This window comes from Alternaria arborescens, assembly GCF_004154835.1.
Source record: "Alternaria arborescens strain FERA 675 chromosome Unknown contig_22, whole genome shotgun sequence".
In the NCBI taxonomy this organism is placed as follows: domain Eukaryota; kingdom Fungi; phylum Ascomycota; class Dothideomycetes; order Pleosporales; family Pleosporaceae; genus Alternaria; species Alternaria arborescens.
The window spans coordinates 257,610-285,132 of NW_021167877.1; the positions used below are offsets into that span (position 1 = coordinate 257,610).

Here is a 27,523-nt window from a genome sequence, read left to right on the forward strand (position 1 = left end):
GTGACTTACATGTGACAATGCGGTATCTGTCGCGCCCGCCGGCGACTGCCAGCCGCGGGATGACCTCAGGCATACCAAAAGAAGGGTCTTGTCCGAGTCGCGTAGTATTTGATGATTAGGAATTCCCCCTAGCTACAGCCACACCATCTCCTGATCGATACTCTCTCGTCTTGTCTTCTTTTCTCTCTCAATCATACACGTATAGCATCATGGCTCAGCAATCACGGGAATACGAGCTAATCTTGCTGGGGGCGACGGGTTACACTGGAAAACTTGTTGCGGAATGGGTCACCACCCACCTGCCGGACGATCTGAAGTGGGCTATCGCGGGACGTAATGCGAAGAAGTTGCAGGGCGTAGTCGACGAGTTGACGAAGCTGAGGCCAAATCGCAAGCAGCCAGGTATGTGCGCTAGAATCTGCGTTCCAAACATGTGACAGACGAGGCTCGGGATGGAGCTAACGAACACCAGCCATCGAGACATGCGAGCTTGAGCGTCAGCAATTGGAGGCTCTTGTCAAGAAAACGACACTCATCATCACGACAGTAGGCCCTTTCATGCACTACGGTGAGCCTGTCCTTGCCGCCTGTGTCAACAATGGCACGCACTATCTGGACTCTACTGGTGAAGTGCCATGGATCTACGACATGGTCGCCAAGTACGATGAGCTTGCGAAGAAGAACAAAACTATTATTATACCCGAGTGTGGTCTCGACTCCGTCCCTGCGGACATCATGGCGTATGTGCTCGCGCGCGAGGTGCGCAAGCGCCACAACGCCCCCTGCGAGCGCGCCATCATGACACTGTACGACTTCAAGTCCGGTATCAGTGGCGGGACATCCCTCACCATGTTGGAGCTCTTCAAGAAGTACTCTCTCAGCCATCTCGGAAAGTCAATGCACCCATACTCTCTGTCGCCCGTCAACGCAGACAACGTTGTCGCATCACCATCAGGAAGCTTCCCGTACAACCTTTTCGGCCTGCAAACCATTCCCGAACTCGGGGGTATTCAGACGACTGGACTCATGGCGAGTGTCGATGTGTGCATTGCGCATCGCTCATGGGGTCTGTATCAGTCATCCGGTGACAAGACACTACAGTATGGCCCCAAGTTCCGCTTCAACGAGTACGCGCGTGCGCCCAATCTGTTCTTCGGTTTTGCGCAAAAAATGGTTCTTACCTCAGTCGCCGTTCTGCTTGCCATTCCAGTAACGCGCTGGTTGCTTGAACCTCTTCTCAAGATGGTCATCCCAAGCCCTGGTCAGGGACCGTCAAAGGAGAGCATGAAGAAGGACTTCATGCACTACCGTGGAGTTGGCAGTACCGAAGATGGAAAGAAGGTGATTGCGAACCTTGAAGTCGCGCATGGTGGTTATGTTGCAACAGCAATGACACTCAGTGCTGCTGCTAAAGTTATCCTCCGGGGCAGGCTGGAGGAGAGCGAAGCGGGAAAGCTCGGAGGTGGCATCCTGACACCTGCGACACTGGGAGATCAATACGTGAAGACACTGAACGAGTTCGGTATGAAGATCAGGGTAGACGATTAGATTTACCCAAAAGATCGTTCTATCACAATCTCCTTAATTTACCTGTTTTTAACATCAGCAAGCCTCCAATCATCTCAATTGCCCATTGAACGAAGGCTATGTCGTTGAGTTCCTCTTCAACGAACCTATTATTCCATACCTAATTACTGTTTCAGAAGACGAGTCTCATATTCCTACCTTCACAGATTCTAGTTTCAATGTTGTTCCATGCACAATTTCTGTCTAGATCCAATGACATGGTCGTGGTAAGGACCCAAAACGTTTCTGGATCTTGTACCTTGGCTTACTGCCAATCCTCACTAGACCGTCTTCCTTGCTTCCTACCTCCACTACGAACGGGGTTCTTTGTAGCCTTACTGTTAGCCTTGTGACCAGAACGTATTACACAAAAATATCAAATACTGCCAACTCACGTCTGAAACGATATCACCATCGCCTGCTTTCATAGTCGCGTCGATATTTGTTTGCACTTCATCGAGGTTGGCCACAGGAATCTGTTTTCTTGGTGTGGTGCCCTTTGGGGGTGTTCGGATACAAGAACTAGTTTATACATCTGCTTTAAGGTTCTGTATCTGAAAATCCAAGGCAGAGATACGATTGCATGGAAACGTGATGGAGGTGTACCGAGGCTATCTACTCGTCTTCGTTTGCAAAGGTACCGATAGATTTCCATTCTTGAGTGATGTTGTCAGATATGCTTTAGGCAGGATTCCGATGCCAACCCGGTCCATGTGGCTTTTGCAATTGGTCTCAACACGAAATAAGAATCGCTTTCCGTCCATCTATAGGGGTTATATCGGAGCTGATCAATCTAGTTGGACTTTGCCTGAATCGAACGTATTGCACGCCGATCAGGGGGTTATTATACTCAGGCATTCCTCATGAAACTTCAGCTGGTCTTCTCCGAAGTCAAAAATACCTGCCTACTCCTCTTCAATATGATAAACACTCAGACAGTCTGGAAGCAGTTGGCTGGTTTGCAATAACTGTTTTCGTGACTCAGAAGATTTCAAACTCATCTTTAGGGCAGTACATGCATGATCCAAAATAACGACAAGGGTATATCTTCCTGTCACAATGTCGGTTCCACACCACAACTACGGGAGCGTAAGACATATACTCGAAAGACGACCACGTTTCAACGACTCCATACAAGTAACTATATGAAGCCTTTCCTAGCAGTTACTAGTCGTATGTTCCCTCCTCAGTGCCGTATCGTTTATTACGTAGACTAGAAAGTAAAGCGATATTCACGTATTAATGAAACCAACCAGGTACTCTTCAGAGCTACTACTAAGTTCCAAGTGCATAGTTATGACATGTAGGTAATAGCTTCATGTAATCCTAATTTTGGGGACAGGTCCTCCGGGGTATCAAATACTGGCAGCACTTGCCTTCATCTTACTGTGTTTTCTGCAACATCAGATGACCACAGTATGGCAAAGCAGATTCGCATAGCTCTGTTATCTCAAGCTTCCCCGTTTGTCTCTTTCTTGGTTGTGCCGTCTTCCTTCTGCTTTACACCGCCTGGTCCCTGTTTGGCCAGCGCTTCAATCATGTCCGCGACTGCAAGTGCCTTTGTCCGGTTCGTTTCTTCGTCAGCAGGATCCGAGAGAGTGTCGAGACCACCGAAGAGCCAAAGTTCTTGTAGGTCGCGTACGAGTGTCGATATGCCTTGGGCCGTTCTGATCTATGGTTTGTTAGCATCCAGTGTATATGCCGGGCGGATCCGCACGGGTCTAGCATAACCACACATCCGACGCTGGCGGTGCAAGTGTGAACTGACCAGTGCGGCACTTTGCTCTCTAATCAATAACTCTCTTTGTGCAGACGTTGCATAGTCCAATGCAGGCGGAAACTCGGTTCTCGTATCGTCTTCTGAGTAGTCGGTCGCATCTTGCATCTTCACAGCGCGGAGTATGGTTGAGAGGTAACCGTCACCGCCCCAAGGGTCATCTTTGCGCGTGTCTATGATGGAGCCGCATAATGCTTCTGTCTTGGCTGGTAAACCGTCAGAAGGCATTCTACTGTGAGCATAGCATTGCGGTAGAGAGTCGGCGGTCAACAAAGACGAACGCGCAACGGACTTACCGAGAAGTGCCTCTTTCGTCCGCTCCGAGGGATTCATGGCGGGGGGGATGGAGTTGGCGTGGAGTGAGTTGTGGAGCTTCGGGAGTGAATTCCAGCTCGATCCAGCGGCTTATCGATAAGGCGCGTCGCATAAGTTGTGCAAGTTTGCCCTGCATGTAGCGCATGTGATCGCCATCGTGATCATCGCGGGGATTCCGTGCCGAAAGTAAGTAGACCTCGGATTCGCGTCAGAATCCAGGTACTGAAGATGCGCATCCTTAAGTTCCGGTTCACGGTTCCGAAAGTCTGAACATTACAGCCTCCGCAATCCAAAACCTCGGCGTCGCATCGCGCTATTGATCGACCCTGGGCATGACGTCCTCTAAGGGGCCCCCGTGTGTCGCGAATCTGGGACCGAAGAATTTATCCATTCTTCCCTGGTAATAGTGTCATGGACCCGGTACCTGGTAGCAACGCGCCATGTCAAATCGGATTGCGGGTGCCTGTTCACCTGCCCCAGTGACGGTGACGACGTCGAAAGCTTGCTGAAGACGAGTAAAGGTTCAGCTGACAATTTGTCAATGAGTTGTACATGGGGGTGGCGGGTCGCGAGCCAGCAGACGAAGAGGCTGACTTTGACGTTCTGTGGACGTTCGGCCGTTCGCGTAAACGAAACCATCGTCACCAGCATGGATGATCGTCAGGAACGGCCGCCATACCCGTCTCCACCTGACGCCCATTGATTTTGGAGACTTTGTACATTACTTCCTCATCGTAGAAATTCAGAGTCAATGATCATCGCATGTATGGTCTGCTATCATGGTTACTGGGACAAGCCGTCTCGCCGTACGCCCGTGGTGCCGGCCGCAGATAGCAACCCTGCATCCGAAAGCCACGTTCCTGGATCACAATGGCTGGCTGGCTAGGCTTGTAGACCCGGGAGCGCCGCACCTTATCGCGCAACTACCACTTTTCACTAGCCTGTTTGACACGGCACAATGTCCGATTTCTTGTTACAGGGCCAACGGAGCGCCGACTACTGCAGCTTGCTGTATTGCCGACCAGGTTCGGAGCCCGTCCCGTTTGTGGCTGGTGGCTTGCATAGGTCGAACAAGTATTGCTTCCAGAGAAGTGGATCTGCCTCGATAAACGTGCTTGAGATGCATGGAAGGATCCAGGTGAGGCTTGTTTTGTCTGAGCATAGGAGAGAGAGATAAGGCAAGACGTAAGGTGAGTGATGTCGTAAGATTATCATAATTGACGTTGCGGACTAATTGCGTAGATTTGCAATGGACCATGCTCAGTAATGTCGTCTGCTGAAACACATGGAAAAAAACGCCAGGACTCCTGCGCTATTTGTGCCCCTTTGAACGCTCAAATCCTTCTCAATCGTCATGTGAAAGCTAAACAGTTTCAGATAGCAAGAGTCATTCCCAAGCGCCGTGCTGCCAAGACCCTTTGCACAATGTAGGACAACGCTGAAATGCAAAATAAAGATGTTCTGCGATATATCGGAGGCCGATGACATGACATATGAAGGTGGAGTCATCATACTGAGCAGAGTATACTGCGTCGAGAAATTGTGTGCCATGAACTCCGACTCTTGGCCCGCTGTGATGTGGATCGCAGAATCGAGGGAGGGGGCTGAGATACAGCCGGAGGTTCCGAGATATACTTCCGCTTTGCGAGCCTAGCTTTCGATGTTTCTGTACTGATAACTCGTACCATCTCGTCGTTATCGTCACCGCCGTCTTTGGACTCTTCGGACTTGGATGTGCCTACGTTGAGCATTAGTATGTATGTGTGAGAAGTGTGAGAAACGCTTACGAGAAGAAGCTGAAGTACGTCTGGATGTGTGGGAGGAAGTCTCTGCAGAGTCTATACCTAAGAATTAGCATCCTTCTCTAGAACCAACGTCTTCCTGCTTACCGTTCGGAGACGAAACATTTGACAAGGGACTTCGTCTCATCGTCATGGAAGACCTTCTGCTCGCGGTCTGGCGGGGTCGTGGACGATAGCTCGCAGCGGGCGGAAAGGCTGGTAACGTCGGTACTGGAGGGATGTCGTCTAGAAGTTGGCGTCCTTTGGTACTGTTCTGCCCATCTATCTCCATCGACAGGCGCCGAATCACAGCATCGATGGATAGATCTTCACGACTCTTGGTCCTGTGACTGGTGGGCCGGTTGGAGTTTGGTGTGACGCCGCTCCTGGCGCGCAAGGCTGGGTGTATGAGGTCGGACGAATGATCGAGTTTGCGTCGTACTGCTTCAGGCAGTGGCTGAGTAGCGGTTCTGCTCCTTCTCGCAGCTTTGATCCGGGCCTGTAGTTCTTCAGCGGCAACTAATTTGGGTTCTGTAGTAGCTGCAGTTTCTTTTGCCAGAGGTTTGGAAAAGTTTGGGTACGGCGCGGATGTGGGTCTCGGAGACTTTGCAGTAGCAGCGGGCTCTTTTTCGTTGAATGTTGCTGGTATGCTCTTGTGTTTCATGGAAGTGGACATCATTGGTGGTTGATAATGATTGTGGTGCAGATATTGAGGCCCAGTTTGAAGGTGTTTGCGGAAAGTGTCCTGCCTCTGGGGTAGCCAGCGCAATCTATAATGGATAATTATGATTTCTCAACAGACGGACGGGAGAGGCACTTGCGTAGCGTGGGAACTGGGTTTCTGTCCATGCGCCGTTGCTTCTAGCGCTCCAGATGCAGATCCCTCTGTGAGGCGCAGCTGCTGAAACTCGAAAAAGGCTAGCGAGCGTTGATAAACAAACCCAAGTTGTTTAGCGACCTCCGACACACCTCAGCTCCCGTATACGAGCGCCTGAGTCTGGCCTCCCAACCTGCCACAGACGGACGAATGCGGAAATGGTCGCGGACCATGGCGCGTTTTCGTAAATTGGTGATTGGCCTCCCACGCTATCATCCCCATACCCTGGAAGACTAAGGCTAGACCTAGTGCCGGTGCATCGAAGTGTGCCGTGTCTATAGTTAGGAGTGTCAAGACTGGTAGAATATGTGAGGAGGCGTCCGCCTAGTTGATGGTTCATTGAGTTCGTCGCAACGGTGACAGTTCGCGCAGGACCATGGGCTTCAATGACGCGTCTCAGTGTTGGTCGTTGACGTTGCGAACTGGGATGTTTGAATATGGGCGACTCAGGCCACCGGCTGCGTGGAAGCATGGTCCCGCATCGCGCATACTTGTGGCTGTCGGTCCTGCAGTTGGAAAAGCACATTCACTCTATAAAGAAGTACAGCGTGTCAAGAGTCGAGACTCGTCGACTAACCGCTTGAAGATGGGTATGACCCGCTTGGTGGTTATCGAGGTTATCTCGAGAGAATGGATTTGATCTCACGAGCCTGAGTCGTGAGGTAGTGGCTTTCGTGGAGAAGGAGTTGCCGCCTAGTGGTATTGACTGGAGTTTAGTTGCAACTCAGATGGGAATTGGCAATACGATGAAAGCGGAGGGAGAGTCTGATGCTGGTCAATTGAGCCTTAGTGTAGCTACATCGACGGGTGTCTCAAGATGGCACCTTCAGTCTGCAGTCGATATCTCGCTTGCACAACGTACACCCATGACACCTTCCATCTGAAGCTGAAATAGATGATGAACAGCACGTGACCGTGGGGCGAACGAGTGCGCACTTGTTGCCTGAAAGACGAGAGCAGCATTATAGTGGTGGCAGGTATAGGTGTCGAGTCATGTGCTTACGATAAGCACAGGAATCGATCGATGTCTTCGAGATAGAAAATGCTAACATTAGCAGTTGATCATCCATGGAGTTTTCGGTCCTACTGAGTGGGACAGTTGGTTGACGGTACCACCAGCCCACTGTTTCCGATGACAGGTGTCGGAAAGTCGTGATTCGCGACTTCGCCCATGCGTGGCAAGATCTCGGTAGAACGTGGATGAAGGCATAGTATACTGTGCAGCAAGCGCCTTGAAGGGACAATAGAGCTCGACAGAGGGCACAATAGACTTGGTGTTGAGTGTGGTTGTGCCAAGAAGATTGCGTCAGTGAGGCCGTGGACAAGCGCGCATTCCTCGGGCTGCCGTCATACGAGGCGAAAGCTGCTGCACTCATTCACGCCAACCTTGGAAACTAATCGGGCGACTGCATACCTTACCCCGCAACATCTGTTAGATCGCGCACATACATTGTAGCCATCTCCAGGGTTCAGCGTGGTGTTGAGGCTCTTGCTGCTGCCGCCGGTCTAGGCTCTTATCGATATTCGCATTGCGCTTCCAAGCTAGTGCATGCACTGTGCCCAAGCCCGGCCCTGTGCTCTCCCGCTTCGACTTTGCGACCCACGACGCGACTGCAAAGTGTCCGAGGCTGATCACTCTCAACCTTCCCGTCACGCGCCATCGCGTTATCCTCTCCACTGCTGCGCGCGCAGGGGCTCACCCGTCGACGCATCTCTAATCGCGCTGCCGAGCTCTGCGACAGCCCGCAAGCGCCGCCGCGCCTCCTAATCGTCATCCGCCAGCACAACACCCAGCCGCCTCGATCACCGCACCCCCGACCTCCGCCCTAATCACCGCCAATTATCCCCTCCACACTGCGCAAACGATCGCGACAGACCGCCTGCCTCCGGAGGGTACACGCCCTAGCCGGAGAGTGTCGACACGCCGCCGCCGGCTATGGCAAACGTCGCTCCGCCACCTGCGAGTGAACGAAAGCGCGTCAAGGTATACGAGCTCAAGAACAATGACTGGTTCGATCGAGGCACTGGCTTCTGCAAGGGCGTCGTAGCAAGCGTATGTTTTCCCATGTCTTGGACCGTTTAGGCGCCGTGTTTGCGCAACTCCCACTATTTGACCCTCTGCAAAGGCTCGAGGCTAACTTGTGCGACTGCAGCAAGAGGAAGCGAGAATTGTAGTCCTATCCGAGGACGACCAGTCGCGACAACTGCTCGAAACGCGTATCTCCAAAGATGACGGCTACCAGAAACAACAGGGTATGCGCCCATATCTTGCTGCGGGAAGACATCAGCTGAACACATACAGACACACTCATCGTTTGGACCGAGCAGAATGGCACCGACATGGCCCTCAGCTTCCAGGAGCCAGAGGGCTGCGCTAGCATATGGTGAGCCGGAATGCCTTGCAGTTGAAGCCATGTGCTAATACATAACAGGGACTTTGTGAACGAAGTCCAATCGCGGCTGCAAGCACTCGCTCAGGGTACGTGATATCAATCGCGCCTAGCTTCAAGCGAGCTAATGCTGACATAGACGATGGTCTTTCAGACGACATCGATCACATTAGTCCCATATTACTCCCAAGTCCCGATCTTGGCAACCTCCACGAAATCGAGAACCACATGCGCGCTGCCAACTCGACGCCGGGCGGTCGTGAAGCCTTGGCCAAGTTCATACTCGCCCAAGATTACATACCAAAACTCATCCCACTCGTAGACATGGCAGAAGATCTCGAAAGTGTCTCGGACCTACACCGCTTATGTAGCATCGTGAAGATGCTCATCCTGCTCAACGACACCGCCATCATCGAATACGTTGTAACAGACCCGGTGGTTCTGGGAGTCGTTGGGGCATTGGAGTGTGAGTACTGGTCTCTGCGACCTCCCACATGGCTTGCTGACATCGCGTAGACGACCCAGACTTTCCTCTACACAAAGCCAATCACCGACAGTACCTTGCCGACGAATCCAAGTTCAAAGAGGTTGTGCGGATAGAGGACGAGAACATAAAGCGGAAGATCCACTACACGTACCGACTTCAATACCTCAAGGATGTCGTTCTTGCGCGCATCCTCGACGACCCTACGTTCAGCGTTCTGAACTCGCTTATATTTTTCCACCAAGTCGATATTGTCCAGCATCTCCAAGCGAACGGTCCATTCTTGAAGGAGCTTTTCAGCATCTTCTCTCCGAAGGAGCAAAACTTGGCACGAAAGAAGGACGCAGTGCTGTTCATTCAGCAATGCTGCGCTATAGCGAAGAGCTTGCAAGCGAATGTGAGAGCGCAGCTATATCAAAACTTCATTAGCAGCGGCCTGCTAGAAGTGATCCAATTTGCGCTCAAGCACCAGGACGCTTCGGTTCGTGTTGCGGGAACCGATATACTCGTGTCGCTGATCGACCATGACGCGCTGATGGTGCGGAGCTATATCTTCAAGGCTATCCAGGAGAAGTCGAAGCCGCTCACCGACACCTTGATCGAGCTGCTCCTTATTGAGGTGGACCTTGGAGTCAAGGCGCAGATGGCTGATGCGATCAAGATTCTACTTGATCCCAACGCCAACTCGGCTTCTATAGAAGCGCTCGGGCGGACGAATAGTGACTTCCTTGCCAAAATGAGGGGACAATTGCCGTCCATACCCCAAACAGACTCTTTCATACAGAACTTCTACGACGAGTCGGCGAGGAAGTTATTCCAGCCTCTCAAAGACCTAGAGGGCCGGGAATCAAGTGAGTGGTACTCTTCATTTCCTTACCTTCTTAACTAACACAACGCAGTGGACGATCTATCGATGCAAGAAGTGTCACTATACGCTCACCTCGTTGAGGTTCTGTGCTTCTTTATTCGCCAGCATTCTTTCCGCAGCAAATACTTTATCCTTTCAGAAGGTCTGGCGGTGCGGGTTGCCCAACTCATGGGTTGCCCAGAGAAGCATCTGAAGCTCAGTAAGTCTCCTGTGGAATGCTTCATTCCAATTTACTAATCCTCACTAGCCGCGCTTAAATACTTCCGCACCGTACTTGGCTTCCACGACGAGACGCATAATCGACAGATCATCCAACACGAACTTTTCGAGCCGATCTTGAAAATACTCTTCGATACTATGCCTCGAGATAACCTCCTCAACTCGGCATGTTTGGAGCTGTTCGAATTCATCAGGCGCGAGAATATCAAGATGATCGTCCAGCATCTTGTTGAAACATACAGAGAAAAGCTACAAGACATTACCTACGTCGACACGTTCCAGAACTTGATACTCAAGTACGACCAAAACCATGAACCGGTAACTACCCAAGAGATGGACAATTCCTTCACAAGTGTGGATAGCGATACGCCTGCGCGACATGCTACTGCCATCAACGGTGGAAAGTGGGGACAAGGTCTGAAGGAGGTGGACCCAGACGAAGAGGCTTACTTCAATACGTCAGATGACGAGGACGACCATCTGTCTGGAGCTGGAAAACTTGCCATGAACGGCGCATCGCCGGTGCGACCTCTCGTCAACTACCCAGATGACGATGCCGATGATGCCGACATGGACGATCTCGCAAGCGACGTGGCCGCCTCTGCTCACAAGATTCCAATAACTCAAACGCCAGAAGAAGGTACATCACCAAGTTCGACATCCGCGGGATCGCCACCAGAGCGGATATCGGAGAAGCGCCGGCGAGAGGAGGACGAAGAAGACGAGCTTCTCGCAAGCATCTCCACCTCTGCTGGACCCAAGCGACGCGCTTCGACGTCTAGTAACGCTAGTTCTGGGAGTTTGCGGAGTTTGCGTAGGAAGTCGCCTAACGTGAACTCCGGCAAGGACAGTGGTGGTACGCCAAAGAAGATTTCATTGTCAATACCACTTAAGAGTAGTGGTGAGGGTGGCGAAAGCGAATAGTATCGTATGTCTCCTCCGCGACAGTGAGCAACAATCGAGCATGTGGAGGAAACCCGTATTTCTGCTGCACAGCAAGCCTTAAAAGAACTCAAAAGATACCCATTGGAAACTCGGCAAGCAAGAACGACGTTGTATGAAAGGGGTTGTACGGGATTTTGCTTCTTCATGCAAATGATTTCAACCGGGTAGCGGCATTGCAAAGGTGTAATTATTGGCGTTCAGTGTCTTGACCATTTTCGGCGAGTGGCAGGGTTTCGGACTGGGCATGATGGGATGATGCAGCGCTGCGTGTCGTACTGTCAGCGTGTGTCTTTGGTGTTGGATTTTCGTGTGCATGAACAAGGGCAATCAGCCTGTGTATTATACCTCGAGTCTGTGTACGGGAATGTGAACTCGTGCGAAAGTCACCGGTTCCTGCTGAACGTGACTTGACAGAGACTGCTAAAGAAATGTGAGGATGTTTTGAACTAGGTCTAGCAACGTGGTATGCTCTAGCGGAGATGTTCAGCCCATAGGGCTGGATCACGTTCTCTCGCGTTGTCACTAGCGTGATTGTGGCCCCGCATGCAACTAATGCAACATCCCACGTCAGGCATTCATACAGCTTACATCTCGATTTCACGATCAAGCTTTCGGTGGCCCAGATTTGATCGGCGGTAAAACGCACTACGCTATGTCTGACGATTTCCCTTCTACCAAGCCAATCAGCACGACATCGAAGGAAAACTCAGCTACCCGCGATACAAACGTCTCTGCCATGCCACCAAAACCTCCAACCCTTACTCTTATCCTCGCAGCCACACCGAATCTTGGCATAGGCAACAGTGGAGGCCTGCCATGGCCACAGCTCAAGAAGGAGATGGGGTTTTTCGCACGAGTGACCAAGCGCACGTCGCCTTCTACATCAACAGAAGGCGTCAAGAAAGTGAACGCTGTACTCATGGGCCGCAAGACTTGGGAGAGCATACCACCTAAGTTCCGTCCCCTGAAGGACCGGTTGAATATTGTCATCACCTCAAACCCTAAAGAGTTTGTGAGTAAACTAGACAAGAAGAGCGATGTGGAAGGGCCAATGGTATGCTCTAGCGTATTGGACGCATTGTCGCAGCTTGAAATTCAGCAAGAGAACAAGTTGCCAAGCTCGAATGTCGAGTTGGACAGAGTCTTTGTCATCGGTGGAGCAACTATATACAACACGGCGCTGGAGCTTCCACAAACGAAGCGAGTGCTTCTCACAAAGATTCACAAAGAGTTTGAGTGCGACACTTTCTTTCCGATCAACCTGGACGAGACAACGATATGGAGGAATAGTAGCAGAGAGGAGGTGCAGAACTTTACTGGCGAAGAGATCCAAGAAGGTGGAATTGAGGAACAGGGTGTCAGATTTGAGTTCTGCATGTACGAGCGGGAGTGAAATTAGTCGAAGTGAAAGCGCGGTAGATTGCCTGCAGCAAGCCGAACGATTGACAGCTTCACGTGTTTGCGTTCGAGGCGAGGAAAGTGCAACACTATCAAGCAGACAAGCGCACTCACCTCAACCACGCTAAGTGGCACAGATAAAATATTGATCGTGTCGTTGACACTCTACTCATTTAATTTCCTTCTATCCTCAACTGATATTACTCACAACCAATATGTCGCAGCAAGAAACACCGGTGCAGTCTGTATGGCTTACGTTGTGGCAGGGAAGCACGTATTTGTCTCCAATATGGCAGGCACAACATCAGCTGACTTACACCTTTAGATCCCCTTCTCTATTTAGCCATGAATTTTTCGATGACAGTCAACGCCGTTCTCGTCACATTGCTTATTGTCGCTGTCTTCTCTCAACTTTATGACGCGCTCTGTCTATGTCTAGCTCGTTACACTCTCCAAACCTACGGGTACATCCTCGTCGACGATAGACTTGAAACCCCAGAGTCAACTCCAAGACTACTCCCATTACTAGCTCGTAGTAGCTGTAGTCGTCGCTCTATGATTTCGGCGAAACCAGTGTTCAATAGCCAATTCTTTGTCGGCGTACAGTACACCATCAGCCTAGTTGTTGTTCAGATAGCGCGGGTTATAGCATCTACCTTTGTAACCGACCGCGCTGTTCGCAGGCAATGCATGCGTCTGCTAGAGAAGGGCTTGGAGTGCTCTGCTGCAACACGCCATCACGAGTGGCTTAACATCCTAGCTGCTATTGGTCTCTTGTGCTTCATCCGAGGGTTTCAACTGCACGTTGACCTTACCAACCGCCAGTTGCAGAACGGCAATTACAGCCCAGGTTTCCTTTCTCTTTACAAAAAATGGCGACAGATAACCCAAAGACTGCTTGCAGCGCCCATCGCTGTAATTGTCCTTCACTCGCGTGTCCCGAGTGATGAGTTATGGAAGCACGCCAGGCTGCTACTTATCCAGGTCGCTGCGTCAACCGGCCTCTTCCTAGCTGGCAATCTTTTGTGTCTACTTGCTGCGTTCCCCGTAAGTATACTCATTCCTCGACGGGCACGGTTCAAAATGGCTGACGAAATATAGGACGTACAGGGCACTATACGTGCATTAGAGGTATCGGGGCTTACTGGAAAGACAGAAGTGTGAGTGTGAGTTTTCGGGAAGGGAGCCCATGTATATGAATGGTAAAAGCATGGCTAGCAGCATGTTTTTCCAGAGAGCAGACATGAGCTCGGACTATGCAAGACTTTGGGGTACTGGGATAATACAGGATATTTGAGATCCTTATAAGGAGAGTTTGTTTCGAAGGAAAGACTGCAGCTCACGTTCAGATCATCACCAATGAAGCGTAGATGGTACCTTTTCACAAGTTGCATTTAAATGTGTGTCGCCACGCCATCAAGCTGTAAGGTATCTCCAGTTCACATCTTCGTACCCACACATGTAACCTGCTTAACCCATGACAAGGTCAAAAGCCGCCTTGCCACTCATAAGCAGGAGTACATAATGCGCGATTATTCCAAGCGCGCCATAGTACCTTCCCTTTCCACCATCCTCCCCACTCCTTGAGTATCCAATCGCATAAATTACGCGGTTTACACTCCATACCGCACCCAACACGGCCGCAGCGACAGGGTACCTCAGTCCGGAGATGAGCATGGCGCCGAGGGCTATGACGTGGTTCTCATTGAAGTTTTGGTGCGCGCGTTGGGCCGAGTTGAAGGCGAGCATAGCGGACCTGGATGGGGGAGAGGCGGTCTGAACTTGTTCGTAGGATGCGTATTCGTAGGGGTACGGAATCTTGGCTGCTTTGCGGAAGCCGCCAACACGGCCGCCGTGCCAGGCACCGACGAAGAATGTGGAAACGCAGGCGGCGAGGACGTAGCTGTGGAGCATAAATTAGTCGGTGGTCTCTTAATTGGTTTGGTGAGGAGGCTGGTTCTGAAAGGGAGACTATTGAGAGGTGTATGGGGGCTTCTGCCATTGTCATTGCCATCGCAGTCGAGACTGAACGTACCCGTACTCGCTGGGGATTTGGAGAATCGCCATTTCGTCGTTTGTGTAGTGATCAATTGAGGGAGTTCGTGTTGTTTCTTCGTGTACAATTGCTCGAGTATCTCCGTAGAATGGCCGTCTGTCTGCCTTTTATACCTCTCCTAAATTGTCTGTCGTGTTATTCCTGGCGCTGTGTTCTCTATAGTCAGGTCTACGCAATGTGTCTCCAATTGTTTGCGACGCGGACGAGTTTCAGCGGAAGGTCACGAGGGAGATCCGCAATCGGCGCATCTTCTCGCCGACGGGGTACAGTAGGTGCTACGCGACGGCATAGCTGCTTTGCTGGGTCGCACAGCCAACATTGTGTTGAGCCTGAGGTGGCCTAAAGATATAATACGCTCACCCATGGACGAAGATGTACGGAGTTGTCGCTTGAGTGAGCTGAGGTGCTGACTTGTTGGGTGAGCGAGCATGCAAGGCTGATCAGCGAGCATGACCCTTTCTACCGATGAGCTGGTGCCCACCGCTCGAATGTAGGGAAACAATCACCTGCGAAACTTGTCATATGGCAGTACAAAGGGCTCTAAAATGGGCAAAATATAATGAACGGATACGTGGGGAGCGAGGTGGTTTTGTAGCATAGGGCTTACATTACTAAGATGCTCAGCTGGCCATTCCGCCATTTCGCTCCGGCATTGCGAAGATGAGTTGATTAGTATTGTCGCAAGGAAACCTAGTGGCGGATATCTAGGATGCTGATCACTAATTGTATTTTTCTCGCTCAATCAATGGCATTGCAAAAGCATTGTTGCAATTGCGTCTGGGAGCTCTGGGAGCGAGACGACGCCGTCGATACACCCTTTGATAAAGTTAAAACTTGGGCATGGATCAATGTACGTCTCACTTGTAATTATTACAAAAACATAACGTGATCTCGCCACTAAAGCAACAACATGCTGTAGGACACTGGTGAAGGCTTGTGTGAAAGATGACAACAATGTTCAGAACGGGATTTGTTCGATTCGATTTGCAGTTCCTAGGCTAATTCATTGCAAAAAGCTCTCAGCCAAGCTACCTAGGTATCCTTCTGCCAAAGCCATGAGCCTTGGCATTTACGCATTTCGCAGTACTCTCAATCATCTTTCGCTCGATACAAAAGAGATGAGAAGTGTTCCGGATTATAATGGCTTTTCCTAGCTTGGTGTTTGTTTCCTACTTCCACACTCTTGTAGAGAAGAGTCTTCAACGTCCATAAATTCGCGAGTTCCTTATGGATGAGACACATCTTTTTCTCATGCTGTTAGCTGTGCGACAACTCACTCGTATTTTGAACATTACATAAGTGAGGAAGTAGAAGGAGTGCCGCTCCTGTAGCAGTTGACGTGATACAGAAGAGTGTTAAAACTTGTATGGTAGAAAATGTAGACGGGGTGGTATCCTCTGTTGTGCAGTCCGTACTTCCATGCAATGGAAAGCCGCCATCTCCCTCCTGGGATCTGAAGCACTGGCGACGGCGTGGTTGGTAGATTTTGAAACACGGAAACTAGACAAAGGCAATACAGCAGCACAGGGGAACAAGAACAGAAGTTCAAAAATTTGGGTACATAAATTCATCGCTCATTCATTTCTGTGTGCGGTTATCAATTTCATGTACAGTCAACCCATCTCTGCTACTCAACACCCATTCGCAGTCACCGCTTTAACAGCGACGTTCTCGATCCTCTTCTTGTAGACGGCCATCTGGTGTTTCAGCAGATCACCGTATACAACCTTCCTCAGCATCTCGTCGTCCACAGTCACTGCTTCGATATCGTCTTCAACCCTGCTTCCAACGCGCTGCCTAAGTACTACTAGTCGGCCTGCAGGTGATAAAGTGCACGCTGGTATGGGCCACGCTGGAAGCGTTGAAGAGGTAGAGCTGGACGTGTTTGTTTGTAGCGAGGATTTGGAAGGCCTGCTAAGTCGCTGGGCAAAACCATACTTCGATTTTGTCTTAGGTGGGGAAGATTGCGACGGGTCTCGGAGGTTGGGCTTGGACATTGATGTGATGGTTGAAGCTATGTTCGAAACAGCAACGGGTGCTGGACTGGCGTAGAGCTTCAGCAAGCTCTTCAGCACGCTCTTGTCCGCTCGCGGTATAGGATCGCCTTCGTTGATGAATCCGTAGAAGAGACTCTTGCGATGGCGCTTGTCGTCAGGCTTCTTTAGCGGATACAGAGTAACAGGTGGCGCACCGAACGTGACGCAGTGGACACGCTTGAAGAAACTCGTAAGGTAATTAAGCTCAGAATTGATCTTCGTGCTCATCATATGCCCATAAAGCAGTGCGGCGACAGCTCCGCCAGCGGAGTGACCGGTGATGAGCAAACTGCAATTAGAACGTGCAGGGTTTTCTTGAAGCAAAACCTTCAAACGCTCTGCCACGGGCTTGATCATTTTCTTTGCCACGTAAAGGAAGCCAGCGTGGCATAAATTCGAAGGGTCGTCGAGGAACTTTTCTGGGCTGTGAGGCGCCGAGTTGTAGTTGACAGCCCAGTCCATAAAGGTCTGACTTCCGCGAATGGCGAAGACAATGGTGTTCAGTTCTTCCACAGGAATGGACTTGAGTACCATGGCTTTCGTTCCACTGCGCCAATCAGCAGGGATGAAGGTCTCCATTTCAGGGTTCTTCTTCGTGCCTGGAGGCGTGTAGGCTTTCTCCGAGTAGGTTGCTGCTAAGCAAAGTAGGGGATATGTAGGCAGATAGACCTTGAACGGCGGCAAATGAGGTGGTAGTCGGGAATTAGAGTAAAGCCACACCTTCGAAAAGTGATTTGACCCTTTGTCGCTACTAGAGTGAGACTGTACGTCGTGTTGACGCCGGCGTCTGGGTTCGCCGAGTGGTGGACTCGTTCTCTGGGCCTCTTCCTGCTGCTGCTCACTGAACTCCATCATGAGATCCTGTTCTTTGCCGCTGAAGTGATCGTCGTCGATACTGGTGATGACCGAGTCGAATTTTGAGCTGATTATATCGTACAGCGCGGCTCCTTTGCACAAAGTCTGCATGCTCTTGGTAGCGACAGCTGCCGTAGGTCGCTCGATGCAGCTGGCAGTCAGATTCGTCACGCTCTTTCCAGCCGTATCTCGGAGATTCCTGTACGATTTGGCGGCCATCCGATCAAGGCTGTTCCACTGTTGTTCGAATGGACCTTGACCACGGGGCTCATGGGGTGGTGGAGAAGCAAAGCGAATAGTCGATTGACTAGCATAGGGTTGAACGGGTTGCGGCGGTGGAGACCCATATAGATAACCATCTTCTGGGAAAGAACCAGGCATCTGACGATAGACCGCGTGCTGAGGTGGACTTGCAGAATAGCCATAAAGAGGTGGGGTAGGCCTCGTCGCTGTCACACGCTGAGGCGAAGTCGCCTGGACTGGAGGCGCATAATCTTGCAAGTACATATCTGCTACTGAAGGCGATACTCGTGGTTTCCTGGAGGAGGAACGTGGTTTCGAAGTCTTCGCCGATGACGAATGCTTCCTCCTGCTCTTTCTCTCGGTTTCGGTCGCCGCCATGTCGTCTCCCTAGTTCGTGTGTGGATGTGGATCTGGGAAAAATGAAAGAAAATGTGTAGAGTGTCGTAATGGCGGGCAAGCTGTGGGATCTGTTCAACGCGGTAATCGTCGTCGATGTCCTGTCCGCGACGTATGCCAAGGTTCAGTCATAGCCGCTGGGTGCTTTTGCGCTACGCTAACGAGGGTTGCATGATGGGCGTAGATCTTTGATTCTCGGGTTCAAATTGTGTTGCTTTTGTTTGGGAGGTCAAAGACGTTTAGAAAACGAGGGGACACGTCAAAGGCCGAAGGAGTGAAAGGCTCTGAAGTCGGAATGGGCGCGGCCGGCTGTTAAGGGCGGGTCTATGCAGGTAGCAAGAAAGCCGCGGTATAGCCACGCGCTAGGCCCTTTACTGTCTGCTTACACAACGCTAGATGACAAGCATATGTGATTGGACGCCAGTGGCCTTGGCGCGTATTTGAGCGGTGGACAGGTAGCCCTTCGTTGTCGATGCAGGCATACCTCGTGACCTTCTACAAACGTCGCGAAGGCCGAAACAACGAGCCTGTAGCGGTGCCTGCAGGAACAGAGGGCGAGACTTCTATTTGTGGGTTTCCAGCGCACATGCCTCCCCCACCCCGATCAACGGCCAACCTGCCACAACAACGATCGGATGTTATCCTTGCCATCCTCCGGATCTGCGGATTCCCGTGAGATCACCAGAAACACGTCTTACAATTAGAGTTCGAAGTTTCTTTTGATAATGATTACAGAGCTTCTACTTGTACATGTGCAATGAGAACTACAGCTTCTGCACGCGACTATCTGTCGTGCGCACCAATGAAGTCATCCTGTTCCTCCTCTGGTGTACCGAGTAATCCCCTCTCTTCGCTCTCTTCGTCATCACCGCCTTCTTCTCTAAGTCCCCCTCTCCCGACACCAATGCCTGCACCGCCTTCTTCGCGCTCTTCTTCAATGCCGTTCATGACGTACCAAACGTCTTTCTTGGTGAGCAAGCCTTTCAACATACCTCGATCGGTAAACAAAACATAGCGGAGACCAAGCTTTTGAAACATGGACACAGTGAGCTGGAAACTAGCTTTGGCGTTGAGGGTAATCGGTGTCTGGTCCATCCAGGGTCGGAGATCGAGTGATGTCGTGGGATCCGAGAGGGGTTGATGAGAGAAATAAGCTTCTGTTTCGGCAGCCAAGCTTCGTGGAGGCGTCAAAGCGAGTTGAAGTGCGTACTGCAATTCAGTTCTGGAAATGTAACCAAGTAGAAGAGCATCGCGACTGTTGTCTATAACGGGAAAGCCACGGAATCTATGTTGAGATAGAAGTTGGCGCAGTGAACCAATGGTATGACCGGTTGCTGTGATTGCAGTCAAGTCCTCGATGCGTGTCATAACATGGCTTGCCCCGACATCAGGAATGCTAGAACCATTGTCTTCTCGATTGTCAAGGAAAGGGTAGCCCTTGAAGTGTATCCAAGACTCGTAGATACCACGGGGAGAGATTGCGTCGCCAATCCACTTACTGATCATGACTGCGATCATGATAGGCAGAACGTAAGTGAGCGCTCCGGTAAGTTCAAACATGATAACCACGATCGATACAGTCATTCGTGTCGTCCCGGCAAGCGCTGATGCGGCACCAACAATAGCGTACGTGCCTGGGGTTACACAGGGTACGTCCGGTTCGCAGGATTTGAAGACAAAAAGGGCTGGCCACGCCGCCTGGACCACTTCGACTGAAAGCCCTACAGCACGTCCAAAAAGACCACCGATAGCCATAGATGGGAGGATAATACCGGCAGGAATCTGCAGTCCGAATGTGAAGCCCGAGAGTATAATGCCAAGTCCAGAGGAGATCAGCAAGAGCGCGATGACTCCTGTATTCGCTTTGCCAGATTTGCATAGACCGAGTGTGTCCTCATTGATGTCTGCGCATTCGGCAAACAAGATATGCACAAGCTCAGACGCCTGAGCGCGCATAAACTTGATGGGAAAGCTGATAAGCGCTGTGATAAGCGATACAATGACCACTTCCGTCACTGGCCCTTTGAGATATTGTCGGTTCTTGCGCCATTCAGCAACGCCCATATTGAGCTTGATGAAGAAGCCTCCGAATAGTCCACCTAAGATTCCGAGAAATGCGAAAGGTAGCAGCTCAAAGTCATGCCACCCGCTATGGTACGTGACTTGGTACAAGACGAGTTTCCCGGTGTGGAACGGGTTACAGGCCTGTAGCGTGACAGCGGCAACCATCGCGCATACGAAACTGCTCCACATGGTTTTGTCCGGAAAGTAGTACGACAGTTGTTCGAGACTGAACAACACGCCACCAATAGGCGCACCGAAAGCGACTGAGATACCTGCTGCAGCCGCGGCCGAGAACACCTCTCGTTTCCTTGCTGTTCTGATGTTAGTGTATTTGGGAAAACAGCGGGGTAACAAGCCTGACCTTCATTGCCATTTACGTTACCAAATAGCTTCATGAATAGGTTTGCCGAGCAGCATGCGACGTGTACCAATGGACCCTCTTTGCCCAGCCACAGACCAGAAGCGACTGCGAAGCACAATCCGATCGTCTTCGTGACCAAAGTCCATCCGCCTAAAAAGTGCCGAATGACAAAACCGCCCAGGACAGTCTTGATCTCAGGTATACCACTGTGCTTCGCATAGGGCGAAAACTCTCGCACCAGGAGGCTAGCGCATGCTGCGAAGAGCACTGAAAAGAGCACAAAGAATATGTACTCGACAACATATCTTCCACCGACGCTGTCAATTCCCATGGCAGCACCCCAAGAGTTCCAGTCATGGCAAGCCTGCTCTTCCTCGATTCCCCAACAACAGAAGCTCTTATTCAGGTAGAACCGCCCGTCTCCATCAAAATTGTGACAGTAACCCGTCTTGAGATCTGCAAGCCAATTACTGGCCACGTCGATAAAGGCTGCAATACCTCCGCTCAGTATGCCGGCAGCAACCAGAATGATCCAGACCTGGCTTGCATCCGCCAACTGTTTGATATGGCCAAGCACACCGCTAGAACCAGTGTATAGATAGCGCAGTCGTTGTCGTTCCTTTGCGTATTCGAAAATCCAATCAATTGCGGTGAGGTCGTCGTATCCAACTCTCCGCCCGGGGCCTTCGATGTACCAGTCTAGTCCATTCGCGTCTTTGGTGTCTTGGAGATGTTCGCCCGCATTGCCAGGTGTATCGAGATAGTTGAGTATAAGCTCCGTTGAGCCATTCGGGCGGTGCGATCGTGGCTGGGGCGAGGTGCGATTGCTGGATGAACCGAGGGAGGAGGGGAGGTATCGCGAGAAGCCGAAGGAGGACGTGGATGCCTTGGCTCTGCGCTTGAAGGAGAGTCTGGAGACGCATCTTAATATAGAGCACATCAAAAACGTGCTGCATCTGCTTACTGTTCAGGTAGATCGCGCTCTAGCGGATCATCCGCCAGCAGTTCCTCTTCATCGCTGTGGTCGTCCTCAACAACTGGCTGCTTCCCGTTCAATGTGCGGCTCGATGATGCTTCAGCCTGTCCGCGGGAGGACGGATTTGACGACGAGCTGGACATGCCCTCGACATATACTCCAATGAAAGCTGGGGCGCATTTCTCAAGCAATCATTACGTAAAGCGAAGAGATGTTCTGTTGTAGCGATGGATCGTGAGGCGTGGTTGACGTTCGATAACACAGGTGTGACGAATAAGGTTGGTCTGTGCATTCCCAGGGACAATCCATCACATGCAAACTACAGCCATCATCACAATTCAAACGCTATGCCAACCTCGCCGTACAAACTTCTGGAAATTTTGATTTCACCATTTTTCACAGAGAAACCCCGCCATATACCTACTCCATGTTAAAATCGACAACTGCTCGTCCAGCAATCTCCCCACGCTTCAGCTTCTGCACAGCCTCGTTGAACTTGCTCAACGGATACACCGTGTAAATCGGCTTCAGCAATCCCCGCTTAGCAAAGTCAAGCGTCTTGTCCACGTCCGCCATGCTGCTCACAAGTGTACCCTGTACACTCTGTTTCCTGAAGCACATTTGGTTCGGGTCGACATCAATGTGCTGAGTCCCAGCCGGCGGCAGTCCGATGCACATCACCTTTCCACCAACGCGGCCACCGAGGTATGATATCGAGTTTGGGTAAGTCTGAACAGCAGTGACGAAGACACCGTGGGCGCCGATACCATCGCACAACCGTACTACCTCCTCGCCTACGTTTTCTACTTTCTTAAAGTCGATAAAGTGCTCAGCGCCTCCAGTTTCCATGCAGAGCTTTTGCTTATCGTCGCCAGTGTCAATGGCTATGGCGCGTAGACCCATGGCTTTCGCCAGTTGCACGCCTTGTAGGCCAACACCGCCCCCTGCGCCGGGGAAGACGGCCCAGTCTCCGGGTCGGAGTTGTGACTCCTTGATTGATGTGTAGATTGTTGAAGCAGAACACATGATCGGCCCTGCTATGTAGTCGTTCACACCATCCGGGACGAGGGTTGTGTAGCGTTCGGGTGAGACGATGTACTGCTTGTATGAACCATCAATCATTAATCCGGTCAAGACTGCCTTTGCACAGTAGCATTCGTTACCGTTGCGGCAAAGCTCACACGAGCCGCAAGTATCTTGAATTGGCTGAAAGAGTCAGTTTTCGGCTCTCTCGGATGCTCGCGCTCTCGCTTCCTTTCCACGCAGAATCACGTGGACGGCGAGTTTGCTCACCTTGTATCCAGCTCGCATTCCCGGCTTCAGGTTCTTGACCTGATCCCCAACCTTGACAATAACACCGCTACCTTCGTGTCCGGCACATTTTGTACCGAGGTCTGACATTTTCGGTAGTGCCCAGTCGTTGAGCATGAAGTGAAGATCGCTGTGGCAGATACCGGTCGCGTTGAGCTTGATGAGTACGTCCGTTGGACCTGTCATTGCTGTCAGGGCTTTACAAACATTCTGTTTAGTCTTCCAGTACGTACCGCATTCAGGCACTGGAACATCCTGAACCTCGACGCGGAAGTCCGGGCCTTCATTGACTACAACACCAGCTTTACATGTTTTCGGGATATCAAAAGTTTGGACCTTGTCTTCTGCCATGTTGTTGGATATGTGTATGTATGAATCGGTTGTATCGGCAAGGTTATACAATTACGCTTGGAATTAGTAGTAGAGGTAAGTAGACTGGGAGAGTCAAACAACCGGATGCACAACAGTAGATGAACCCCTCAACTTCATCTTACCCCTCAACCCAAGATACCCACAATCACTGTTTGCACAGTAAGGTTCTCCAATAGCGAAGTAGAACTGCATCCATCGTGACATACAAACCAATGGCGCGACGATGTGACAACCTCGGTCTTGGAATATATCCACAATCATCCAATAAAAGGTTGATCGTCACGAACGCGATTCAGTAGCTTCGAATCGTTCTTTCATCCTTACAAGTGTAAAAGCGGGAGGTTTCCGCAGCGAGGGGCTGATGAAGGAGCGAAGTGGGTGGCTGTTTGTAGCCGTCAAGGCGCTTGGCTTTCCCCATATATGAAGCGCGAGCGTTGCGGGGTGATGTACGTGGGGTTCCCAGGATAGGGTGGCGTGAGACGGCCAGCTTCAAACTTCAGATAAACAAAGATCTCAACTAAGACTGCAATAACACCGTCGTGCATCTCATAGCGTATCATCTTGCAGTTGGTCACCGCTAAGTAAATAATGAGGAAACACCTTGCGAAGTTCCTAGGCTAACGGCGTAGACGTGTATTGTCGCGGTGATTCTCTTGCCACGATGAGCACTCCAAGTCGTGTAGAAGCCGATCTCATGAGTGGCTGAGAAAATTTGATTCAGACATTGTACTGCGAGTTGTTCTGAGATCAATGATGGTTGATAGATTATAATTCCGTATACTTCTATTTGCCGTCAAGTCATGGATGATGGCATACCCGGTCGATCACACGTGTAGGCGCGTCTAGCAGTTTCCATGCATTACGCGATCTAGTATGGTCTGGCTACTCTGGCAGTGTTGGCGATGCGTTTGCTCTGGATGGACGGCTTACTCAAAGTCGGTGTCTGGCCTTGTCCAGCGCATCAAGCCGCCGATTTCCGCCATAGCTTCTCGTTGCCTCGGTGCTACTCATTGTCACGTGAATTCGCGTCGACCAATCACAAGGCGAATATTACAGTGATGATGTGCGGTTCCGAAAGCGGGGTCTAAGAGGTCCACATGCCACTCGCGCACGTCATGGCATTGCGTGTGGCGGCGACAAGAATCGTGGCTTTTGGGAAGAGCGTATGGGAGATAGGGACAATTTACACGAATGGAATACTGTGCCACTGTCAGCACGTCGGATTAGCATAGAGTTCTTGGTCAAAGTCGCAATCGTGGGATGGAGCCTCTCGTGATGCTAGGCAGGATGGAGCTAAGAGATGCGGAGCCACTGGCGGACTGCCCAGGTGCGGGAGGGGCAAGCCAGTATGGTGCTGGCCAGAATGGTCGTGCTTATGAATGCCCCGCTACTTATATACCCAGATGCTGTCCCGATAGCGAGCTCTGCAGTTTGTTTTCTTCAAACATCCTCTTCTACAACACACTACCAAACGATTCATCATGTCTCAAGGCGAGTGTCCCGTGAAGAAGACGCCCAACGTCGCCGGCGCTGGTACCAGGAACGCCGACTGGTGGCCAAACGAGCTCAGGGTCAACATCCTGCGCCAACATGACCCCAGACAGAACCCCCTCGGCGCTGATTTCAACTATGTCGAGGAGTTCAAGAAGCTCGACTACGATGCATTGAAGAAGGACATCAACGCCCTGATGACCGACTCCCAGGACTGGTGGCCTGCCGACTTTGGTCACTACGGTGGTCTTTTGTACGTTCGAGATCCAATTGGCCTCGACAAGCCAAGCTAACACTCATCATAGCGTCCGTATGGCATGGCACTCTGCTGGTACCTACCGTGTTACCGACGGCCGTGGTGGCGGTGGTGAGGGACAGCAGCGCTTTGCTCCCCTCAACGCATGGCCCGACAACGTCTCCCTCGACAAGGCTCGCCGCCTCCTCTGGCCTATCAAACAAAAGTACGGAAACAAGATCTCGTGGGCCGACTTGATGCTTCTCACTGGCAACGTCGCCCTTGAGTCCATGGGTTGCCCAACCTTCGGTTTCGCTGGTGGCCGCGCCGACACTTTCCAGTCTGACGAGTCCGTCTACTGGGGTGGCGAGACTGAGTGGCTCGGCAGCGACGTCCGCTACGCCGATGGCGCCAAGGGTGTCAAGGGCGAGGGCATTATGGACGGTGACCAGCACAAGGTTGACAAGGACGAGACCCACACATCGCGGAATCTCGAGAAGCCTTTGGCGGCCGCACACATGGGTCTCATCTATGTAAACCCAGAAGGTAAGCACAACCGGTCAAATATCTAGATTCATCAATCTAACATTTTCAGGTCCCGAGGGCGTTCCTGACCCCGTTGCCGCTGCTCACGACATCCGCACAACATTTGGCCGTATGGCCATGAACGACGAAGAGACCGCTGCCCTCATCATTGGTGGTCACTCTTTCGGAAAGACCCACGGGGCTGCTCCTTCGGAGAACACTGGCCCAGACCCCAACTCTGAGGATCTTGCAACACAAGGATTTGGCTGGATGAACAAGCACGGTCGCGGTAACGGACCTGACACCATCACCAGTGGTCTCGAGGTCACCTGGACTGGCACACCCACCAAGTGGAGTAACAAGTACCTTGAGTACCTCTACAAGTACGAGTGGGAGCTCGAGAAGAGCCCTGCTGGTGCCAACCAGTGGGTCGCTAAGACCGATGACAAGATCATCCCCGACGCCTACGACCAGGGCAAGAAGCACAAGCCAAGGATGCTCACCACCGACTTGTCGATGCGCATGGATCCCGCCTACGAGAAGATCACTCGTCGTTGGTTGGACCACCCAGAGGAGCTTCACGACGCCTTTGTTCGCGCATGGTTCAAGCTTCTCCACCGCGACATGGGCCCTCGCTCTAGGTGGCTGGGTCCTGAGATTCCCAAGGAGGTACTCATCTGGGAGGACCCCGTTCCTCAGCCTGAGGGCGAGATCATTGGCGACGCTGAGATCTCCACCTTGAAGAAGCAGATCCTTGACGCTGGCATCGAGCCTGCTAAGCTCATCCGCACTGCTTGGGCTTCGGCAGCTTCTTTCCGTGGCAGCGACAAGCGTGGAGGCGCCAACGGTGCCCGTATCCGCCTCGCTCCTCAGAAGGACTGGGAGGTCAACAACCCCAAGGAGCTTGCTGACGTCCTCAAGGCTCTTGAGGGCATTCAGTCCAAGTTCAACGGTGGCAACAAGAAGGTTTCTCTCGCTGACTTGATTGTCTTGGCCGGTACTGCTGCTGTTGAAAAGGCCGCTGGTGTATCCGTTCCTTTCACACCCGGCCGCACCGACGCCTCGCAGGAGCAGACCGATGTTCAGTCTTTCGAGCACCTTGAGCCCGTCACCGATGGTTTCCGTAACTTCGGCAAGGGTACTGAGCGTGTCCGCACCGAGCAACTTGACGTTGACAAGGCTCATCTCCTCCGCCTCACTGCACCCGAGATGGTCGTTCTTACCGGTGGTATGCGTGCGCTGAACGCCAACTGGGACGGTTCATCCCACGGTATCTTCACCAAGCGTCCCGGTCAACTCACCAACGACTTCTTCGTCAACCTTCTGGACAACAACACCGAGTGGAAGGCAACCGACGCAAGCAAGGAGCTGTACGAGGGCGTTGACCGCAAGTCTGGCCAGAAGAAGTGGACCGCCACTCGCCACGACCTTGTCTTTGGTGCGCACCCCGAACTCCGCTCTATCGCAGAGACCTATGCGTCGCCCGACAACGCGGACAAGTTCGTCAAGGAGTTTGTTGCCGGCTGGGAGAAGATTATGAACAACGACCGATACGATATCAAGAACAAGTCGGTGAGTGCACAACCGAGTGGAGCAAACCGGCCGCGTCTGTAAGAAAATGCAGCGCCAGTCGCGTTTCGTTTCCCTATTTCTGCGTGTGCTATTTTCTGAGTGTGTAGCATGGTGGTTGCCGTTGTGTTACACTCACTGACGATTGCTTCAATAGACTTGAGTCTTGTCGCTGTTTTACATGAAGAAACCTTTGCTATGAAGATATGAGATACCTAGGTAGTACCACTGTGTAGGAATATACAGAAGAAATGAGACCATGATATAAGTCATACTTGGTTGCTTCTGTCTCATTGTGATGACTGCTCAAGCTATCTGTCATGTCTGATTATACGCTTGTGATGTCTCACATTGTTGTTGAATTGGACCGCTGAGAGATGGAAAAGATTTCGCAAGTTTCGTGATGCTAGTCC

General features: G+C 51.5%; 11 protein-coding genes across 11 annotated transcripts; 5 read left to right on the top strand and 6 right to left on the bottom strand.

Annotated features, from left to right (window-relative positions):
- Nucleotides 1–209: 209 nt before the first annotated feature.
- AA0111_g8650 (hypothetical protein) lies at nt 210–1,548 on the top strand (the record flags this gene model as incomplete). Its single annotated transcript, XM_028655121.1, has 2 exons — nt 210–402; nt 473–1,548. 2 exons carry the CDS (start codon nt 210–212, stop codon nt 1,546–1,548), a joined length of 1,269 nt encoding a protein of 422 aa, XP_028503705.1.
- Nucleotides 1,549–3,016: 1,468 nt separating this feature from the next.
- Nucleotides 3,017–3,676, bottom strand: AA0111_g8651 (hypothetical protein; the record flags this gene model as incomplete). Its single annotated transcript, XM_028655122.1, has 3 exons — nt 3,017–3,238; nt 3,335–3,549; nt 3,640–3,676. 3 exons carry the CDS (start codon nt 3,674–3,676, stop codon nt 3,017–3,019), a joined length of 474 nt encoding a protein of 157 aa, XP_028503704.1.
- A 1,490-nt stretch (nt 3,677–5,166) lies between these two features.
- Nucleotides 5,167–6,115, bottom strand: AA0111_g8652 (hypothetical protein; the record flags this gene model as incomplete). Its single annotated transcript, XM_028655123.1, has 3 exons — nt 5,167–5,396; nt 5,446–5,496; nt 5,548–6,115. The coding sequence occupies 3 exons, from the start codon at nt 6,113–6,115 to the stop codon at nt 5,167–5,169; spliced, it is 849 nt and encodes a 282-aa protein (XP_028503703.1).
- A 2,137-nt stretch (nt 6,116–8,252) lies between these two features.
- On the top strand, nt 8,253–11,201 carry AA0111_g8653 (Uncharacterized protein; the record flags this gene model as incomplete). Its single annotated transcript, XM_028655124.1, has 8 exons — nt 8,253–8,369; nt 8,470–8,569; nt 8,619–8,700; nt 8,749–8,795; nt 8,846–9,172; nt 9,223–10,041; nt 10,090–10,257; nt 10,306–11,201. The coding sequence occupies 8 exons, from the start codon at nt 8,253–8,255 to the stop codon at nt 11,199–11,201; spliced, it is 2,556 nt and encodes an 851-aa protein (XP_028503811.1).
- A 673-nt stretch (nt 11,202–11,874) lies between these two features.
- AA0111_g8654 (hypothetical protein) lies at nt 11,875–12,615 on the top strand (the record flags this gene model as incomplete). The annotated part of the gene is made up of 1 exon (XM_028655125.1): nt 11,875–12,615. The coding sequence occupies one exon, from the start codon at nt 11,875–11,877 to the stop codon at nt 12,613–12,615; it is 741 nt and encodes a 246-aa protein (XP_028503806.1).
- A 695-nt stretch (nt 12,616–13,310) lies between these two features.
- Nucleotides 13,311–13,784, top strand: AA0111_g8655 (hypothetical protein; the record flags this gene model as incomplete). Its single annotated transcript, XM_028655126.1, has 2 exons — nt 13,311–13,667; nt 13,722–13,784. 2 exons carry the CDS (start codon nt 13,311–13,313, stop codon nt 13,782–13,784), a joined length of 420 nt encoding a protein of 139 aa, XP_028503702.1.
- A 306-nt stretch (nt 13,785–14,090) lies between these two features.
- On the bottom strand, nt 14,091–14,687 carry AA0111_g8656 (hypothetical protein; the record flags this gene model as incomplete). Its single annotated transcript, XM_028655127.1, has 2 exons — nt 14,091–14,523; nt 14,656–14,687. 2 exons carry the CDS (start codon nt 14,685–14,687, stop codon nt 14,091–14,093), a joined length of 465 nt encoding a protein of 154 aa, XP_028503701.1.
- Nucleotides 14,688–16,307: 1,620 nt separating this feature from the next.
- AA0111_g8657 (hypothetical protein) lies at nt 16,308–18,188 on the bottom strand (the record flags this gene model as incomplete). The annotated part of the gene is made up of 1 exon (XM_028655128.1): nt 16,308–18,188. One exon carries the CDS (start codon nt 18,186–18,188, stop codon nt 16,308–16,310), a length of 1,881 nt encoding a protein of 626 aa, XP_028503700.1.
- Nucleotides 18,189–18,989: 801 nt separating this feature from the next.
- AA0111_g8658 (H(+)/Cl(-) exchange transporter 3) lies at nt 18,990–21,750 on the bottom strand (the record flags this gene model as incomplete). Its single annotated transcript, XM_028655129.1, has 3 exons — nt 18,990–20,581; nt 20,632–21,542; nt 21,596–21,750. The coding sequence occupies 3 exons, from the start codon at nt 21,748–21,750 to the stop codon at nt 18,990–18,992; spliced, it is 2,658 nt and encodes an 885-aa protein (XP_028503707.1).
- Nucleotides 21,751–22,027: 277 nt separating this feature from the next.
- On the bottom strand, nt 22,028–23,269 carry AA0111_g8659 (hypothetical protein; the record flags this gene model as incomplete). Its single annotated transcript, XM_028655130.1, has 3 exons — nt 22,028–22,813; nt 22,901–23,097; nt 23,152–23,269. 3 exons carry the CDS (start codon nt 23,267–23,269, stop codon nt 22,028–22,030), a joined length of 1,101 nt encoding a protein of 366 aa, XP_028503706.1.
- Nucleotides 23,270–24,771: 1,502 nt separating this feature from the next.
- Nucleotides 24,772–27,273, top strand: AA0111_g8660 (Catalase-peroxidase; the record flags this gene model as incomplete). The annotated part of the gene is made up of 4 exons (XM_028655132.1): nt 24,772–25,034; nt 25,087–25,562; nt 25,612–27,113; nt 27,268–27,273. 4 exons carry the CDS (start codon nt 24,772–24,774, stop codon nt 27,271–27,273), a joined length of 2,247 nt encoding a protein of 748 aa, XP_028503851.1.
- Between the last annotated feature and the right edge of the window lie 250 nt (nt 27,274–27,523).